This window comes from Tauraco erythrolophus, chromosome 8 (assembly GCF_009769465.1).
Source record: "Tauraco erythrolophus isolate bTauEry1 chromosome 8, bTauEry1.pri, whole genome shotgun sequence".
Lineage (NCBI taxonomy): Eukaryota > Metazoa > Chordata > Aves > Musophagiformes > Musophagidae > Tauraco > Tauraco erythrolophus.
The window spans coordinates 15,271,095-15,290,406 of record NC_141472.1 but is presented as its reverse complement, the minus strand read 5'-3'; the positions used below and the strand labels follow the sequence as shown (position 1 = coordinate 15,290,406).

At 36.4% G+C, this 19,312-nt stretch overlaps 1 protein-coding gene across 1 annotated transcript in view; it reads left to right on the top strand.

Moving 5' to 3' along the window:
* ADAM23 (ADAM metallopeptidase domain 23) overlaps positions 1 to 19,312 on the top strand; it is a 74,957-nt gene that overhangs the window by 23,493 nt on the left and 32,152 nt on the right. Inside the window, exons 4-9 of the mRNA XM_086615702.1 lie at positions 6,455 to 6,518; positions 10,973 to 11,055; positions 11,795 to 11,858; positions 14,220 to 14,292; positions 14,824 to 14,897; positions 15,821 to 15,886. Coding sequence (XP_086471828.1) covers positions 6,455 to 6,518; positions 10,973 to 11,055; positions 11,795 to 11,858; positions 14,220 to 14,292; positions 14,824 to 14,897; positions 15,821 to 15,886 — 424 coding nt within the window. The remainder of the gene's footprint in view (positions 1 to 6,454; positions 6,519 to 10,972; positions 11,056 to 11,794; positions 11,859 to 14,219; positions 14,293 to 14,823; positions 14,898 to 15,820; positions 15,887 to 19,312) is intronic.

Here is a 19,312-nt window from a genome sequence, read left to right as displayed (position 1 = left end):
AATATTTTCCAAAATTCAGAGCTGCCTTTCAGAGGTAAATTTAGGCATTCTGTAAATGATAATGAAGGAAGAAGAGTTATTTTGTGATTTCGAGACTCCTACTCTATGCGTGAGTTCTGTGTCTTCTTCCTGAGGCACTTGTATAGGAGCTCTTAAGCAGTGTATTCCAGGCCTTTCTTTTTGATGCCACTTGGATAAAGGATCCCATCACACCTTCTGGTGACATTATAGTCCTCTTCTGTGTATCTTTCATGTTGGAAAAAATGTTTGAAAGTTATTTTGGTTAAGTGTTCTTTTTTTCCTTAAATAATTTCTCCTTTCTTTGTGAGATTTGTCAGATTTAACAACAGGTAAAAGCTTTGGTAGGGAAAATTTGCGGTGATAGTTTTATGCTTATTTTTACAGCTGTTGTTATTCCTGAAGCTTTAGTGAAATATAGAACGAATTCCCTTACGCAAACTCTGTCTTTCAATTTACGGCTGTAGTGAAACATTTTTGCTGAATTTTTCAGTCCTGGACTAATCTCTGCAATATCACATTTCAATACTAACCATTTGAAATCACAGTTGCAGATGTGTTTGTACTAATTTTGCTATGAGTATAGAGAACAGGATTGAGATTAGTTTTATTACAGAAGCAACTGGTTGCACATATTAGCAGAGCCATGTTGGAAAATACCTGCAAACATACTGATCACCTCCTGTTCCCTCCTCTTCCCCTGAATAAGATCATGGTTGTCTCAGATTAGCAGTATACATTGAGGGATTTCTGGATGATTGGAAGTAAGGTGTTCTCATCAACCAATACCCCCAAGTCCTTCTCCTCAGGGCTGTTCTCAATCCATTTTCCCCCCAACCTGTGCTTGTGCTTGGGATTGCCCTAACTCATGTGCAGAACCTTGTATTTGGCCTTTTTGAACTTCATTAGGTTCTTACAGACCCACCTCTCCAGCCTGACAAGGTCCCTCTGGATGGCATCCCTTCCCTCCAGCGTGTTCACCACACCACACCACACAGCAAGCTTGCTGAGGGTGCACTCAATCCTACTGTCCATGTCACTGACAGAGATGTTAAACAGCACCGGCCCCAAAACTGACCACTGAGGAACGCCACTCATCACTGACCTCCACTTGGACATTGAACCGTTGACCACAACTCTTTTGAGTGTGACCATCCAGCCAATTCCTTATCCAGCAAGTGGTCCATCCATCAAAACCATGTCTCTCTTATTTAGAGACAAGGATATTGTGCGGGACAGTTTCAAATGCTTTGGACAAGTCCAGGTAGACGGTCAGTTGCTCTTCCCTTATCCACCAAAGCTATGACCCTGTCATAGAAGGCCACCAAATTTGTCAGCACGATTTGCTCTCAGTAAAGCCATGTTGGCTGTCACCAGTCATCTCCTTATTTTCCATGTGCCTTAGCATAGTTGCCAGGAGAATCTTCTCCATGATCTTGCCAGACACAGAGGTGAGACTGACTGGCCTGTAGTTCCTCAGGTCTTCCTTTTTTCCCCTTCTTAAAAACGGGGCCTGTGTTTCCCCTTTTCCAGTTGGTGGGAGCTTCACTGGACTGCCACAACTTCTCAAATATGGTGGATAATGTTTTAGCAACTTCACCTGCCAGTTCCCTCAGGACCTGTGGATGCATCTCATCAGGTCCCATGGACTTGTGCATCTTCAGGTACCCTTGGATGGTCTTGAACCTGATCTCCTACTGTGGGTGGTTCTTCATTCTGCCAGTCCCTGCCTTTGCCTTCTGTGACTTGGTCGGTGCAGTTAGAGCTCTTGCCAGTGAAGACCGAGGCAAAAAAGTACCTCAGCCTTCTCCAAATCCTGGGTAGGCAGGTCCCCCATTTCATTCTGGAGAGGGCCCACATTTTCCCTAGTCCTGTTTTTATCACTGACAGACCTGTAGAAGATTTTCTTATTGCCCTTGATGTCCCTGGCCAGCTTTATCCGGCCTAACTCTATCAGGGCTTTAGCTTTCCTAACCTGATCCCTGGTTGCTCGGACAATTTCTCTGTATTCTTCCCAGGCTACTTGTCCTTGCTTCTGCCCTTTGTAGACTTCCTTTTTGTGTTTGAGTTTGTCCAGAAGCTCCTTGTTCATCCATGAAGGCCTCCTGGTGTTTTTGCCTGATTTCCAGTTGGGATGCACTGCTTCTGAGGTTGGAAGAGGTGATCCTTGAATCTTAACTAGCTTTCTCGGGCCCCTCTTCCCCTATTTATCAGCAGTCCTGGCTGACCAGGGGAGTCCCGGTTGACTGGAAGTTAGCAAATGTGATGCCCATCTACAAAAAGGACTGGAAGGAGGATCTGGGGAACTACAGGCCTGTCAGTCTGACCCCGGTGCTGGGGAAGGCTATGGGGCAAATCACCTGGAGTGCCATCACACAGCACGTACAGGACAACCACTTGATCAGGCCCACTTAGCATGGGTTTATGAAAGACAGGTCCTGCTTGACCAAGCTGATCTCCTTCTGTGACAAGGTGACCCACTTAGTGAATGAAGGAAAGGCTGTGGATGTTGTCTACCTGGGCTTTATTAAAGCCTTTGACACCATTTCCCACAGCGTTCTCCTGGAGAAACTGGCTGCTCATAGCTTGGATGGGTGTACTCTTTGCTGGGTAAAAAGCTGGCTGGATGGCCGGGCCCAAAGAGTTGTGGTGAATGGAGTTAAATCCAGTTGGTGACTGGTTACAAGTGGTGTCTCGTTAGGGCTCAGTATTGGGGCCAGTTCTGTTTAATATCTTTAGCAATGATCTGGGCAAGGGGATCGAGTGCACCCTCAGTAAGTTTGTAGATGACACCAAGTTGGGTGAAAGCGATAATCTGCTTGGGGGTAGGAAGGCTCTACAGAAGGATCTGAACAGGCTGGATTGATGGAACCGAGGCCAATTGTGTGAGGTTTAACAAGGATGAGTTTTGGATCCTGCACTTGGCTCACAACAACCCCATGCAACGCCGTGGGCTTGGGGAAGGGTAGCTGGAAAGCTGCCAGGTGGAAAAGGACCTGGGACTATTGGTCAATAGCTGGCTGAATACGAGCCAGCAGTGTGCCAGGTGGCCAAGAAGGCCGATGGCATCCTGACTTGTAACAGAAATAGTGTGGCCAGCAGGACTAGGGAAGTGATTGTCCCCCTGTGCTCGGCACTGCTGAGGCTGCACCTTGAATACTGTCTGCAGTTTTGGGCTCCTCACTACAAGACATTGAGGTGCTGGAGCGTGTCCAAAGAAGGGCCACGAAGCTGGTGAAGGATCTAGAGCACAAGTCTTATGAGGAGCAGCTGAGGGGAACTGAGGTTGTTTAGTCTGGAGAAAAGGAGATTGAGGGGAGACCTTATCGCTCTCTACAACCGCCTGAAAGGAGGTTGTAGTGAGATGAGTGTCGATCTCTTCTCCCAAGTAACAAGTGACAGGACAAGAGGAAACAGCCTCAAGTTGCGCCAGGGGAGGTTTAGATTGGATGTTACGAGAAATCTTTTCATCAAAAGGGTTGTCAAGCATTGGAACAGGCTGCCCAGGGAAGTGGTTGAGTCGCCATCCCTGGAGGTATTTAAAAGATGTGTAGATGTGGTGTTTGTGGACATGGTTTAGGGGTGGGCTTGGCCATTTAATGGTTGGACTCAATGATCGTAAAGGTCTTTTCAGCTTAAACAATTCCATGACTTCTTGATTTTTTTTTTTTAATGGAAAGTTCAACATTGTTGCTGCCCTGTGGGAAATGTTAAGAGAAAAATGCCCTTGCAGCATGGTGGTGGTTGTGTGTAACAAGCTTAAGAAGATAATAATGGTCAGATACTAGCGTTTAATACTGTGTTACAGCGTAGCATGAGAACAAATTTGCAAAAGGCAGTGGCCTTAGAATAGATTTTCTACTCCAACTTCTAGGTGGTAGATACTGTGTTACGTCTGGCAAAAGAGTGGTTCACAAATTAAAGGTGCGTTTGGTTTACAACATGGCATTTGGGAAGCATATCATAAATAGTTATCCTCAATTTTCTTTGGAGGTAATTTGTGCAGTATGAAGAATTTCATTGATGTGCCTTGTATCCAGCAGATCCCACAGGACAGTAGCATTGGAAAGTCAGCCATAAGAAAAGTGTAGAATCTACTGGAAAAGCTGCTGTCTGCTGCATCCTTGCTTTTTACTTGCAAAATATATATAGGAGTGGTCCATCATAAGCATGTCATGTTAGATATCTTATGATGTGGGGTACTGTATTTATTACCTGAATCAGGAATCCCTTTGCAGTTGGAAGTAATTAGATGCTAAAGAATTGAAAAGGTTGGCAGGTGAAGGAAATAACTGGGTTACAACAGAAGTTCAGCCAAAATCAAAGAAAAGAGCACTGAACTCTGAAAAGATTATGCAAAGGGTGGACTAAAGAAATTTTGAGCAGCCCTTATGTCACGTGAAATGGGATAAATCTAAGAGACAAATACTGTAATTAAACTACAGTCAGCTGTGAGTCAGTAGACACAGAGGGAAGTCACCTACTGCAAGTCCTAGGAGATGCCAAAAGCACTAGATAGCACTGAGAGCGGTTCTGAACTCAGTTGTGTGAGGTTCCTAGGGGAGGGCAAAAAAGGGGGTGTGAGAGTGTGATCTTGATTTGGAAATGATTAGATAAATGCTGATCCTGAAATTGATTTGAGGAAACCAAACTGTCTCTGTGAATTCAAGCAGAAGTGTCTGTAAAAATCTGAAGCTGATCAAATCCCTTTCAAGTTGAGCATAGTTCCAGTGTTTAACCATCCTCAGTGATTTTTTTAAACTTATATCTAATCAGAATTTTCTATTTTCCTACTTGTCTTAGTTACATCTAGCCTTGTCTATACCATCCCATTAAGTACTGAGGATGGCAGTCTGTGTGCTTCATAGTAAGTATGAAAAATGAAGAAAGGACATTATCAACACTCTAAACTTGAATTGCTTTTTACACATAATCCTCTTCAGAAGCTTCAGACCTTGCCACATTGAAGAAGTGAATGTTGGCATTGTAGTCAAGCACTTAAACTATTTATAAAACATTTGTATTGTCTTGCAGAAAATTTATAGCTTACTATGGTACAGATAGAGAACGTTAACGTTATTTTATGCAACTGAATTTATTTTTAAATCTGCAATGTAAAAATATATCTATTAAATATTGCAATCAAAGTGAAGGTTAAAACAAATGATGAGACTTCAGTAGATCTTCATGGCTATTAACATTGGGTTTGCAGATACAGAGTGCCCATAATGTGGTCTCTCAGTTCCATAGAAAAGGACTTTTAAGAGAACCACTGGTAACTGATTTCTGCAGGATCTTCTCCAATAAGTGTAGTGCCGGATAAATGCAGCATGAAGAATTGATTTTATGAGCCAGTAGTCCCAGAGTTAAAGTGTTACCAGGATTGCTAATAGCCTGATTGGAGTTTGAGATACCCATTATTATTAGTTGTTAGTCATGAATTCCCATCAGAGCTATTTTGTCAGACCAGGCTTCCATAATGATAATCGTTTTTATTCATAGCAACATTTGTTTTGTTTTGATATACGTACCACTATCAGACCCTTTAATGATTTTTTCATTTCGAAGGGTACAGGCTCTTAGAGCCTGAAATATGCTGAGAATTCTGGATCGCATTAAGTAAAATGCCTGTCTTGCATATATGACAGGGCCAGTTAACTCAGGGCCACTATGCTGCAACCACAATTATAATGGCGTGAGAGATGAATGGGAGCATTGAAATGATTCCAGAACACATGCAGACTAGCTAGTCGTGTTCTAAAAATAAGAAATTTGAACTGGAAATTATACAGTATAGGGAATTTTTATGCTTCAGACATTTAGGAATGCCAGAATTAGGAAAAAAAAATAAGAGTGAGAAAAGAATCTGATTTGAAAAAGTGAAAGGAAGAAGGGAGGTGGTACAGGGTGGGGAGGTTTTGTTTGGTTTTTTTTTTTTAGGAGCATTGCTGTTTCTGAAAAAAATGAATATTTTCAGTTGTGAAAGTGAGGTCCAGGTAAAGTATATACTCTTGTCTTTAGAACAATCGTGTATGTATTTGTTCAGCCTTATATATACTCTGTTTAACTTTCAGATAAAATATAAAACATATTCAAAAACATTAATGGACTAATATACATTTTGTCAGTACCAGTTACTGGCAGCAAACTTCTAAAGCCATAGGATTTATTTTTTTTTCATATTTTAAAGGCCGATAATCTAATTGTAAAGCTAAACTGCAAGATTGCAGAATGAAATTCCCCCTTCTGTAACACACTCTGTCTTCCAGTGCACCAGCAAACCGTTTACTGGACACAAGCTGTTTGAATTTTTTAAACTAATTTATAAAGAAAGAAAAAATGATTTGAAAATTGTAACTCAAAACCCCAAACCTACCCATAGCAGTGGAAAGAATATTCAGATTTTTCTCATTTTGATTTTTCCTTTCTTTGACAGTGACTTGTTATCTTCCAGTTATGTGGAGATTCACTATGAAGATGGAAACCCGAAGTTTTCTAAGGTATTGTGCTCTTAAAATGTGTCAGAATAGACGTGCTGAGGGAACAATGCCAATAAAATGTTAAAAAAAGAAAAAACGTTTTGCAAGACTTTTAAAAACAGCAGAAGACTTTTTCCACACATATAAGGTAACTGTGATCTCATCTTTTAGGAATATTTCAGTAATACAAAAAGAATTGTACAAAAAAGGAAGGCTGTATGTTGGGGTGAGGGGTAGGCAGTGGTAGGTGGTGGTGGTGAAGATGATCCAGATACTGCCAGAACAATTACATCTTGTAAAATGTAGAGGGTGGAGGGCTTGAAGTCACCATCAGTATAGTCTTCATTAATTATTTATATGTCCTTAGCACAAAGTGCAAGGAGAAGAGATATGGTAACATAAGACATTCAAACAAACAAAAAAAAACTTGCAGTGACTTTTCTTTACAATAATTATACAATTATGAAACAGAAAATGAAAGACTTAGCTCTAGAGGTTAAGGTTTCAGTTATTACAAAACCAGCTTATTGCTTGACATCCAATTAATTACGTTTGTCAGACTAGCTCCCAAATTGAATTCAGTGCCATGTGGGATTGATCCAAAGACAAAGAGATGAAAGTTATGGAAGATAGTTCAGCCCTGACTAAGGGAACCAGATTGGTCTTTTTGTTTGTTGTAGTAACAAACTGAGGACCAGTAGGTTGCTAGGAAGGTTATAAGCTACGTTTTCAGGGAATGACCTTTTTAATATTTGATATGAATGCTGAAATATTTTTTGTGAGCTTATTACATGTGAAATATATCTCTATTTAGAGAGGAGGAAAGCAAGCGTTCAAGTTGCATTTATGCTTTCAGTAAGTTGTGACTGTTTTTTGTCCAGGTATTGCATGTCTAGTTTATTATTTTGCCCTTGTTATAGCGAATCTCAAATAAAACAATATATCTCAGATTAGGGCAAAATTAAACAATTACATTGCAATATAATTATTGCAATATAGTTATGTTTTCTTCCACTGAAGAAGAAAAATAGTTTCATGTAACGTACTAAAGAAGTTGTTTCATTAAGACTCAGTACTCTGCAGGATAGACAAAAATGCTCAATGATGCAAAAAACCAATTCCCTCTGGCTTTTAGACAAGCTCATGCAATTGTCAGCTGCAGCACTAGCACTGAGCACTGCGGTTGCTGAATCATGGAATCTGACTGGAAAATTATATTAGAATTTTAGACTCAGCAAATGGACTACCTTTGCATGCTGCGGTAACTTGATCCGAACTTCCTAGGGGATGTTTTCTGAATTGATTTATTTAGAAACAATAATAGAGCTCCTGGGGTCATATTAATCTGTAAAAGGCTTCATTATAAGTTCAAAAAATATACAGACAATTTGTGTGGGAGATCAGTTAAGGACTGTGTGCTGGTCTTTTGCAGTATCTTATAATCCTTTTTAGACCTGAATAAGTAAAAGATTGTTTTGGTTTCTGATGTGGATATAAGGAATTGACATCTTAATGAAAAGCATTGTATTTTCTAGAAAGAGTTAGTTTATTACAATAGTGAAAACACTGAAGAACAAACATCAATTTCTTTACTCAGATGACTTGTGTGAGAAAAATAACCGTCATTTAGTTGTTAAAAAGCATGGCTTTTGCATTCTCTGTTATAGAAAGGTAAATATGTAGTGATTGCTTTCAGTGTTGTACTTCAATTTAATTATGCACAATAGTCTGTTAGGAATTTTGTTCAGAATCTGAATAACTCATTAAATAAGATGGAAAATGTAAATAATGCTGTGCGTACTTCGTACAGAAGATCATTTACATTTTTGGTACTTCCTAGAGTTACAATAATTGCAGAAGGTATAGATCCAATATGCTTATTGGAATTCAGATGACATGACACTAGAATTAAGAATATTTTGATCATCAGTGGTACTTTTTTCAAACAATATGTGAGAGAGACAATCAGGCTCAAGGGTTTTTAATCAAACTTTTTGAGAATCTTTTTATCTTTAGTTTAGCTGGGGTTATTGTTGATAGACATTAAAGACCAACTACTTCAATTAGGTAAATCAGCATCATTCAGTTTTCCTCATTTTAGCTTCACTGACATATAGCAGCAGAATTTCTGGTATTTAACAGCTTCCAAATTCACTAGTCCTTTTTCTTTAGAAAACTCAAAGTAATACTTTAGAAAGTCAAAGCAATATTTCTTGGTTTCTGTCTAAATGTTCATAGCTTAAACAGTCTGTCAATGGTTGCTCTTGATGCTTTGTTTCTGTTGGTAGAAAATAAACATACTCTTCTTGTTTACCCAGTTGAACCATTCCTATGAAGCTAGTTTATTTTACCCTTAGTCATGATAAGTAGTTCTGTAAGCCTCTAACAGTGTAATCAATTTATCCCTCAGCAATTTATGGAATTATTAATATAATTAATTTCTGTATCAGAACAGAGGTAAAGGATTTAATAATTTGCCATGTGGCTGCTTATAGTGTGTAATCCTCAAAATATGCTAAAGATTTTAGGGGTTTACACATATTTACAATCAAATAATACAAAACTCTTGATAGTGCAGTAGAACTCTACTTCTTTACATGGAGAAATTAAATCAGACAATTTCGTACATAGAAGAAAACTAGAACATATAGAGAAAAATGACCAATTGTGAAACTACAGAAAATAAAAACAATTGAGATTTAAAAAGATCTTAATGACATTATTTTAAACTAGTAATTCTTATATGTGAGTAGATGATGCTTTGACAAAGCAATTACTTTTTAAATTTCTCATCTGAATCATTTATTTTTTGTAGTCTGCTGTTAAGACCTCCTCCTAGAAGCTTCCTAGCCTCTGGGGTACAGAGTCATGCTCCCTCTTTCTGACTTCATAAATCTTTGTGTTTTCTACAAAATGAGATGGCTTTAGCTTGATTCAGGTAGGGTGCTCTGACACCAAGTAGCCAGTAGCTTTGGAGATAGAGCATACTTTTAGAAGGTGAGGACATGTGAGTTGACTCTCCTAAGGTGACCTGGGAAATCATTCAGCAGTTGGGAAACCTGGGATGAGTGCTGTAGTTATTAGCCAGAGGGGCATTGGCATGTAATGGGCTATATATTGAAAAGAAAGCCACTGCAACTCTTATTTTGTGAGGATCCATCTTGTCATTGTCTTAGGTGTGTTCTGAGCATGCCTGAAGTTCTATGCCCGCTTTAAGGAGAGCTTAGACAGGATCTAGTTGCTTCAGGAGAGGAGAGCTCAACTTAGATCATTCTATGATGAAAAGCAGGCAGGACCAGGGAACTTGCACTTTTAATTCAGAGGAAAGCATGTAGCATTCACTAGAGTTTAGCTGGCATCTGAGCAAGGCTTTTCTGGATCAGAACTTTAAGATTTTAAGTATACACCAATTCTTCTCTGGGGTATTTTGGTTTCCTGTCTTGTCCTGTTCCCTCCCCATATATATACGTATTGAACTTCCCCCGTGTTCTTGTGGAGAAGTGGAAGACTATACACAAAGCTTCGTTTAGTAACATGTTTTCTACTTCTTTTCAGCCTAATCCATGCATCAGTTCACTGTTCAAATCTTGCATTGCAGCACTCAGCAGGGTCTCCCTTACTTCCTATCGTTAGGACCTTTGAGAACTGAGGATTTGAATAGCAGTTTTGGATGTGGTTTGCCTATTTTTTTTTATTTTTTTTTTTCAGTCTCTAACATTTAAACACACTTGTAGGTAATTTAAATGTTACTGTTTTTTAAATAAAGGCAGGACCTTGTCAAAAACATGGTTGCTGACATCCTTAGAGAAACACAAAAATCCTGCCCTTTTTTGAATAATTCGAGTTTTGCATCTACTTGGAATTTTATGCAGTTAAAATCAAGAGTTGACTTTTAATACCCTCTTGATATGTACAGTAAAAATGCAGTATGCTTTAGTGTTGATACACTGGATTCGCTTTCTGGCTCATTTATCATTAGTGATATTAGTACCTATAATCTAATGATGTAACATTTTAATTGATAAATTTTTAGTGAGAAAAAATGGTAGAATCCAGATGTAAGCCAAATACATGCCAGGTGATTGACGGGCACTATATCATTTGTAATTTTAACGGACCTGGAAGGCATCAAGAAACAGTTCAATCCTCATGTAACCTGCATTATGTAACATTTTTACAGAATCAATTACAGCAAAGAAACACTCTTAAGTATCAAGAATGCTGTGACTTCAATAAAGGAATAACCCATGTTATGGCTAGAAGACTTACATAAATTAGTCTTTACTGAGCACGGTTTTTCTCTTATAAGCAGTTAGGACTAGTCGTTGGTATTTACTTTAACAATAACCACTTTCTCTGAAATTTTACCCAATGCAAGGTGTTAGATCTTTTTTTTACCTTGGTTTTAAGCAGCAGACGTTAAATGTAATTTTGTGTGTGTGTGTGATTGTTTGTTTGTTTTTAAACATTATTAGGGTGGAGAGCATTGTTACTACCATGGAAATATCAGAGGTATCAAGGATTCCAAAGTTGCTCTTTCCACTTGTAATGGACTTCAGTAAGTGCACGATCTCATTGTTCAAACAAGGCTATTAACTAATTGTTATTCTTGAATATTATTTCTTAATATGTGAGGGACTGAAACTCTACAGGCCCAAAGAATTTCGATGTTTTGAAATGCCAGTACCAGCTGTACCAAACTGCTAGCATTATTTTTTAGGATCATTGGGATTGAAGTCCTTTGATGCTGTCTCAGGAGACCTTTTAATATGATAAGTGCAAATAAATATTTCACCAGATGATTTATTATGGTAAAGGATAAACAAGAATTGTACTTAAGCAGTTTGCTTGCTCAGTATTCATGTATAGTTCATGTATGGTTCTGTCAGCTAATGGAAAAATCAGTCTTTTTGTTATATTGTACAAGGAAAATATCTAAAAAATTTGTCCTTACTAGGATTAGTTACTGTTAAGTGCAACTTGACTGTTGATTATATTCTGCTTGCTAATGTGTGTCTTAGGACTGCCTTTTTCCAAGGTCAAATCTTTGCTCTTTTTGGTGCTTTATCATTACATTGCCATTATATTTAGTGTTAGTTCATTAAAATGTGCCTATCTCTTAAAAAAAATTCTTAGCTTTAGCCGCATGCAGTAGTAATGAACATATATGGAAGTTATTTTAATATGGGTCAGTTTTTCAGCCCTAAGTTTGGTTTTGTCTCATCAAAAATCATATTCTGGAGTCAAATTAATTGCCATGTGATCCTAAATATCACTTATTTTTCTCCATGTTCTAGTGGCATGTTTGAAGATGGTACTTATTTGTACTTGATAGAACCAATGGATCTGACCCACAGTGCAGTAAGTTTATTTTTATCTAATTTATTTGATTTAGGAAAAAGAGTGCTCAAAGAATAGCAAATACAGGTATTAGAATGAAGCAATAAATGAGTGACCTCTCTCATGCATTCATATGAAAACCAAAAGTATTTTAAAACACCTGATTGGAATTTATTTAAGGCAAAAAATGCGTAAGTATGAGTTACCTAAGGTTTTTCTCTGCTCTTCTTTAATCTTTTTTTTTCCCTAGTTATTGTTGATCATTTAGATGTTCGGAATACACTAAGGCTGTTTCCATAGCAAATGGTTATGGGCTGTCAAAAAGCATTTATCAATTTGCTCTAGTACTTGAACTATAGGATTTATAAATTAATAGAAGGGGTCTCTGGAAGTTGTTTATTCATCTCTCTGTAAATAGTTGGATCAGATTTCTCTTGACCTACCATGTTTCCACAAAAAGCTTAATGAAGTAGATGATTATATCTGGGTATCTTGCACTTTATATGTGTTCAGTCAGTAGTCGCTATATAGCTCAAATGATTCTCATCCAGTATATTCAAATATATGACTATGCTGGATCAGCATGTAGGACTGCGTTTAAGCAAATATCTTGCTAACTATTATTATTTTTGTACTTCATGTTAAGTATTATAAGCTGTTTCTAAAACTTCAGCTGTTAATAGGACTGACTCAATTACATAGACAGTAGTAAAAACAGGTAGATTTCTACCTCTTGAATGGTTCAAATATTTGAGTGATTTGATTCTTTCTCATTGAGAGAGAATTCTTAAGTTTTGTATCCCGCTTGGTCTGTAGAACATATTTCAGATGCTATATTACCATTCTCAATCTTGTCTTGCTCTAGTACTTACCAGTATATGGCAAATAATGTAATGCTGCAGAACTGGTACGTTTTAGTGACTGTAAAGCTGAGCTTATAGTCCAAAGAAAGATCTGCAAAACCTTTGACTCTTGATACTTTCAAAGAAACTGGATCAACATTCAAAGGAATCTGTATCATTTGGATGGTCAATTATTGGACTGTAAGTGAAACCATATAGACAGGGGAAAATATTACATCCAAAAAGATTTATCAGTCTCCTCAGGAACAATATTATGTGCTGTGTGTTAAGCTATGTAATGCATTTTGATGTAGCACATACTCATAAAAGTTATAAGGCATATAAGTTATAACTGACAGAACAGATACAGTAAATTCATAGAAATCATATTTATACAATGGTATCCACATAGTAGGCAGAGAGGATTTTGACAAAACTGTTTTATTGCTTGAGTGGACAAAGGAAACCAATATCTCTCTGAGTGTGATATTTCAGTAAATCTTGGAAGTAGAGTGAAAGTTCTAGTTATAAAAGTATGATACTATCTGCCAACTCTGCTAAGGATTCGTGTGGAATTCTAAATGATAAAAAGACAGATGGGATTAATATTTTACTCAAAACTACTGAAGATCAAAATATTACAGCTACAGAAAGCTTTCAGAGGCTCACTTTTTGATTGTACTATGTGAGAGAAATATCTTGTACGCAAGATCCAATGCCTTCAGCATGTAGTTTATTCAGCTTGATTAATCTTAACTATAGCAGTTACTATATAAAATTTTTTTCTTCCTTCCCCTTAAAAAAAAAAACACACGAAAACCAAACAGCAAAAATATGAAATATTTTCCTTCGTTGTGTCATTCATGTTATAGAAGTAACATGAACAGTAACATGAAATTACAGAACAGTAGCATCCTACTCTTTGAAAATAATTGCTTGTTTTGGTGGGCTCTGCAGAGGAGGTGTTACAGAAGAGAAGATGGTTGTTTTCTAGAAGCAGATATCAAAATGTGATAATCTGGGACATGTCAGACTCCTAAAGAAAGTATGCATTAAAAGTCTTCTCCTTTTTAAGTGTTGTACACACCAATAAAAGAGGGTGAAATAATCCCCTTAAAGATAGCGTACTGATTAGTTTCTTGCATTTTGCTCCAATTAGAAAGATACACTTTTGTCATAAATAGTTGCTTTTCATCTGCGGGAAGATTTCAACTAGATAAATACTCTCTAATTTGATTTGTTGGAATAAATGGTCTGTGTTCTCTAACACTAAGGCTTTTAAAGGACTTTTTTCAAGTAATCTCAAAGACATCTGTGATACTTCAGTTTTGTAGGCCAGTAAATGTGCTGAAGCAGAGAGGCTCCATCATTTGCTCAGGATTGCAAATAGATTGCTTCATATTAGTATTGTTCCAAATTGGTACTATAGTTGCTTGTATTTTATGGAAAAATAATAAAAATTATAAACACTAAAAGAAGTGCCTCACTTTTCACTTGATATTATTAATTAGAAGAAAATATCACTTATTTTTCTTATCAGGAAAGTAAAAGTAGGCCACATATCATCCAAAGAACTTACGGAACACAAGCCTCCAAGCAGTTGCAGGACCTTGGTATGTTTTGCTTATGTTATGAGTTTTTCAATATTGGAGATAATTGTGTATAGAACTTGAAAAATGTGAATATTAGGCTAACAGTCTATATAAAATTGCTGATTATTTAGAAAAACTTGAAAAATAGATATTAAGCCAACTTTTTCACCATTATTGCAATGGAATGTAGAATTGTCTAAAAGCAGCTGGAAGAGTTTCATCCATGGAGACCTATCTTTAGCTTTCTTCTGTAAATCATTTATTTTAATCAGTGATATTAATGTTATCGAGGACACAAGATGTAAGAAAGATATATTCTAAGCCCAAGTTACAATCTCTTTACTTCTCCTTACATGCTTTAATTCTAACTTTAGATTTCTAAATGACTTGAGTTTTGATACGAGATATTTTACATTTTGTGTATTTTAAAAATGAAATTTCAGTATCAAAAGTTCTTCTAATTTTGATAATCTTAATCTACTTTTGGTTTGGACAGTGTACATAACTAGTTTAAAGTAATGCCAGGAAATTCTTAATTTGTAATTTGTATAGAGGATGAATCTACTTCTGAATGGCCCTTTCTGTCTGAACTACAGTGGCTGAGGAGGAAGAGAAGAAAGAGAGCAGTGAGTAGAAGCATGACCCTGAGTTAAGACCATTTATAAAAACAAAAATAAAACCTGATTTCTGGATTTTTTTAACGTTGAAAGAACATAGGCTTTAGTAAACAAATATTTTTGGTAGCTTAATATTGTCACATAATACAATTACCAAATAATAAAACAAGAAGATTAAAAATAGAATATTTGGAGAAAAGTGGATAAAGTTTTTAAAGTGACAGCAACACTATACATTAATTGAATGGAAGTTTGGTAATGAAGGTGAGTTTAGAATTTTAAGTTTTGAGTCTGTTTGAGGATAAATAATAATTTTGAATGAAGCCGTGCTACTGTGTAGATATCTAACTTTATTTTCATTTGGCTTGTTAAGTAGCATGATGAAATTAAAAATCCAATAGAGGAGACCAAGAACTGGGCTATTGAGAGAACAGAAGTGGACAGTCCTCATGATCTGCACATGCGTATGTGTCAGGGGAATAATTGAGTTAAAGAAGATTAATCTGTTTCTTTACTGAGTTGCACAATCCACAGCATATTTTTTGAGGGTGCATCTATTTTTAGTAACTTCCTTCCTCATTAAATCTGTGATGAATAGTACAGTAGACCAAGAGTTTTTAGAGTTTTTAGTGTTTGAGATTTTTCTCCTTTGTGAAAATGAGAGGAGGGAGGCAATGGTGGCTTGTGCACTGAACCAAAAAGCATAGACTCTGAACATTCTTAATGATGTGACTCAGATGCTCAGCCAGTGTCTGTAACTCACTAAGTTACTGGAGCTATGATTATTTACCCTAGTTGAACATCTGACCCAGTTTTTACAGATTTACACACCCTACGTAATATTTATGGGTAATCCTATTAAATCGAGTGCAGTTATTTTTAAAAATCGCTACATCTTCATGATTTCTCAAAGAATTTCTTTAATCCATCAGGTATCTCGTGGGGTCTTTGAAGAAATGAAATATCTGGAGCTCATGATAGTTAATGACCATAAAATGGTAAGTATATCAATTCAGTGGTAATCTTCGTTTTGATTCTAATTTGTAGGGTGATGTACAGCACTGCTGCATCAGCTACTTTTGGATGAAATACTTCGTTTAGCAGCAGCATTTAACATTTGTAGTGTACAACACAGTATGGGCCATAATACCTAGTAATGCTAAATGTTACCTAAGATTTTCTACAGTGATTCTAAATTCAAAATATGTCTGAAACACTTTGGTATCATATGGATAGTTTAATATGCCCAAAACCAGCAAAGGAAAGCAACAAAACATTTATGTCAAGAACAAACACACTAAACATTCTAAAATTACATCCTATCCTTAAAGTAATAAAGAAAGAGGTCAGAACTTGTTGCTTTTAATTTAGTTTTACTAACTTAAATTTTAATGCAGCAAAGCTTATAGACAAAACTGTGTTACTGTTCTTTGTGGCTATTCCGTGCTTATAAAAAGGATTCATAATAAAGTGCAAGGTAAGTTGTTTGTTTGATTTAGAAAGTGTTTGTCATTTGATTTTGAAAAAAAAAAAAAAAAAAAGCCCACTTTTTTTTCCTTTTTGTTTTGAAGGATGACTGGAAAAAATCAGACCAAGTGACATGTGTTATTTAAAATGCTACTACTTTCACTAATTATGCCGAGTAAGACTATCAAAGTGTCTGTGTGTTACCCTTATGAAAAATTGGGAGAGAGGAGCCTGGAGAGTAATAGGTTTTGTAAACCTAAACATCTATTTTGTAGATCCTTTTTGAAAAGCATCACAAGTTTGAGTCCAGTAGAGTCTACGTTTTAACTAGAGCTTATCTGTTACGGAAAAACACTCAATGTAGGTTTAAAAGTTTTCTAATAACAATATAGTGACAGTGAGTTACTCTAAAAACAGCTTGATTGTGCCTTGTTCTGAGCCCTTGTCTTGCTTGGCTTTCTCAGCTGTTCGTTGACTAAGAGGCAAATAAGGATCATCAGCTCTTAGTATGACTTTGCTTCTGTGTGAGCAAGACCTTTTTTTAAAATCAAATTCTGTCGATAAACTGGTTTCCGCATATTTTATGTGCAAGTAAAGTAAGCTTCTAGGTTTTTGTGAAAGCTTTTTGCATCTTTCACTCTACTGCTTGTTTTCCCAGTTCTTTATGTTGTTGTTCACTCTTTTGTCAACACTGAAGAGTGATTTTTAAAGAGCCAGAAATAGCAGATATTAGAACAGGATGCAATATTTCGTACTTGTTCCAGTGCTGAGTAGACAGATAATACAACCTTCCCTCATCTGTTTAATAAGTCATAGAAATAATCTGGGCAAAATAATTTGTATTTAATCTGTGTCCATTCGGCAATGTGGGGAGAATTTGAATGGGTTAGAAAGAGTTGGACAGAAATTTCTCCAACTGTTTTCACTTATAAAGCCACCTGGTAGGAAACTATTCTAAGAGTGCTTATGTTTCAGTTGTTAAGATAGGGCACAGTAACTGAAGTTACGGACATTTTGTTTTCTTGTCTTGAGGTCTGTGGTTGGTGTTCGTTATGAAGAGATATTTCTATGTCTCTCTGTTTCCTCTGGCTTCTTATCCTGCTTTGTGCCTGCTCTTGGCAGGAGAGTTGGACTACGTGATCTTTAAACGTCCCTTCCAACTCAAACTGTTCTATGATTCTATTACAGACAGTCTGTTCGCTGTGCTTTTTGCAGACACTGACCCTTGTCTCCTCTCAGGCTTTATTTGTTAGAACTTTAGACCGCAAGCAGTCAAGATTCTTTGCTTCAGAGTTGTCAGTGACTCAGAAGTAGATAATAATTCTTTTCAAGGAATAAAATGAATATACTTAAGGAAGTGTTCACAATTATGAGTTAAAGCCTGTCAATCCAGGAGTTTACTAAAAGTACTTTTAAGGTTTTCTGCTTACCAGTAGAGGGCAAATTTCTCCTGCAGCAAGGTTCTGTGTTGGAAGAAGTATTTTAAACCTCTTTGGCAAGTGTGTTTTTAAGTGACTAATATTATGTATTTTCACAAAATTTTCATTTCCTGTAACACTAAAGACACAGCTAAAAGCATTTAATTACATTGTTACACTTTTTACTGACTTAGTTGGCTTAATTTCTGTTTTAGGAGCTGTGTTCAAACACATTATGTTGTATATTGCTATTGATTTTGGCATTTAAATACTTTAATGAAAACCTATAACGCTTTCCAAGGCATATTATTTTATCTTTCTGCTTCTGGGAAAGTTTGGGATTCACTCAAAGTAAAAAACCAAACCCACCCTTCTCCCTTCCCTCATTATTTTGTTCTAGTATCATGGTTCCCTAGGCAGCAGAGTCCTGTGATATGGATACTCGTCTCAGTGGACATGCTAAGTGCCTACTAGCACTGTAGCTGAAAGTGCTTTGTTTTGAGAACAATTATAGGGGAGAGGGTCTCTGCAAACCTATGTTGTGGGATCTTTGGATATTAAAACCTAGTGTGGATGTGCTGAAGAATTGTGGAACTTAACAGTGAATAACTGCATATTTAAAAAGTTTGTCTGCAGTCAAATGAATGAGTGTCATTGTTAAGTTTGAGCTTTTTGTTATCTTTATGGCATTTCATCCATATAAAACTAGAATGTGCAAAAATATTTAAATTTGAAATATTTTTTAAATATTAAATAAATAAATTAATAAATATTTTAAAAATAAATTAAATACTTATTTAAATTAATTAAATAAGTATTTTAAAATGTTAAATATTAAATATTTTTATATTTAAAAATTGAAAACCGGAATTTAAAGGGATGGAAAATTTGTTGTCTAGTGATATAGTGTGTGTGTGTGTCTCCTGACTTTCAATTTAAGAAACAGATTATTTAATTTTAAAAGCACATATATCTCCCAGTTTTACTTTCACCTTTGCACCAAGCATAACTCTGGAAAACGGGGGATTTGTCTGTTTTGTAATTTTGATTTGGGAAGATCGTTAATCATCTTACTTATTTGATGAGAGTAGCTACTCAGTTGCTCAGAGAAGTGTCAGACCCTCTTGTTTCAAGGCCTTTTTTTGGGCACTGTGTTTTGGAGTAGGAACAGCTGACACTTTCATGGAACTTGATAATGTTTGCTCATGAGGTGATGATACTTGTTGCTTTTAAGCAGTAGTTGAAATTAGTAAGACTTTTTACCCTCTTTGTTATATGCAATTTTGTGTTCCTTTTCTGTGAAATGTTGAAGACTCATTTTTCCTGCCTGCGAATCATATTGTGTAATGCAATTTTGGTTTTAATTTTACAGTTTTTTTGAAGTCATGGATTTGTGTTCAGATACCATAGCAGCATCTTTGGAAAATTTGACGTGAAACAGAGGGAACTTGTGAGGCAGGATAAGGAAAGGCATGAATTGATTGTAATGACATGCCCAGAAATTAGGAAGCAGAACTTGTAATACAGCTCATCTAAGTC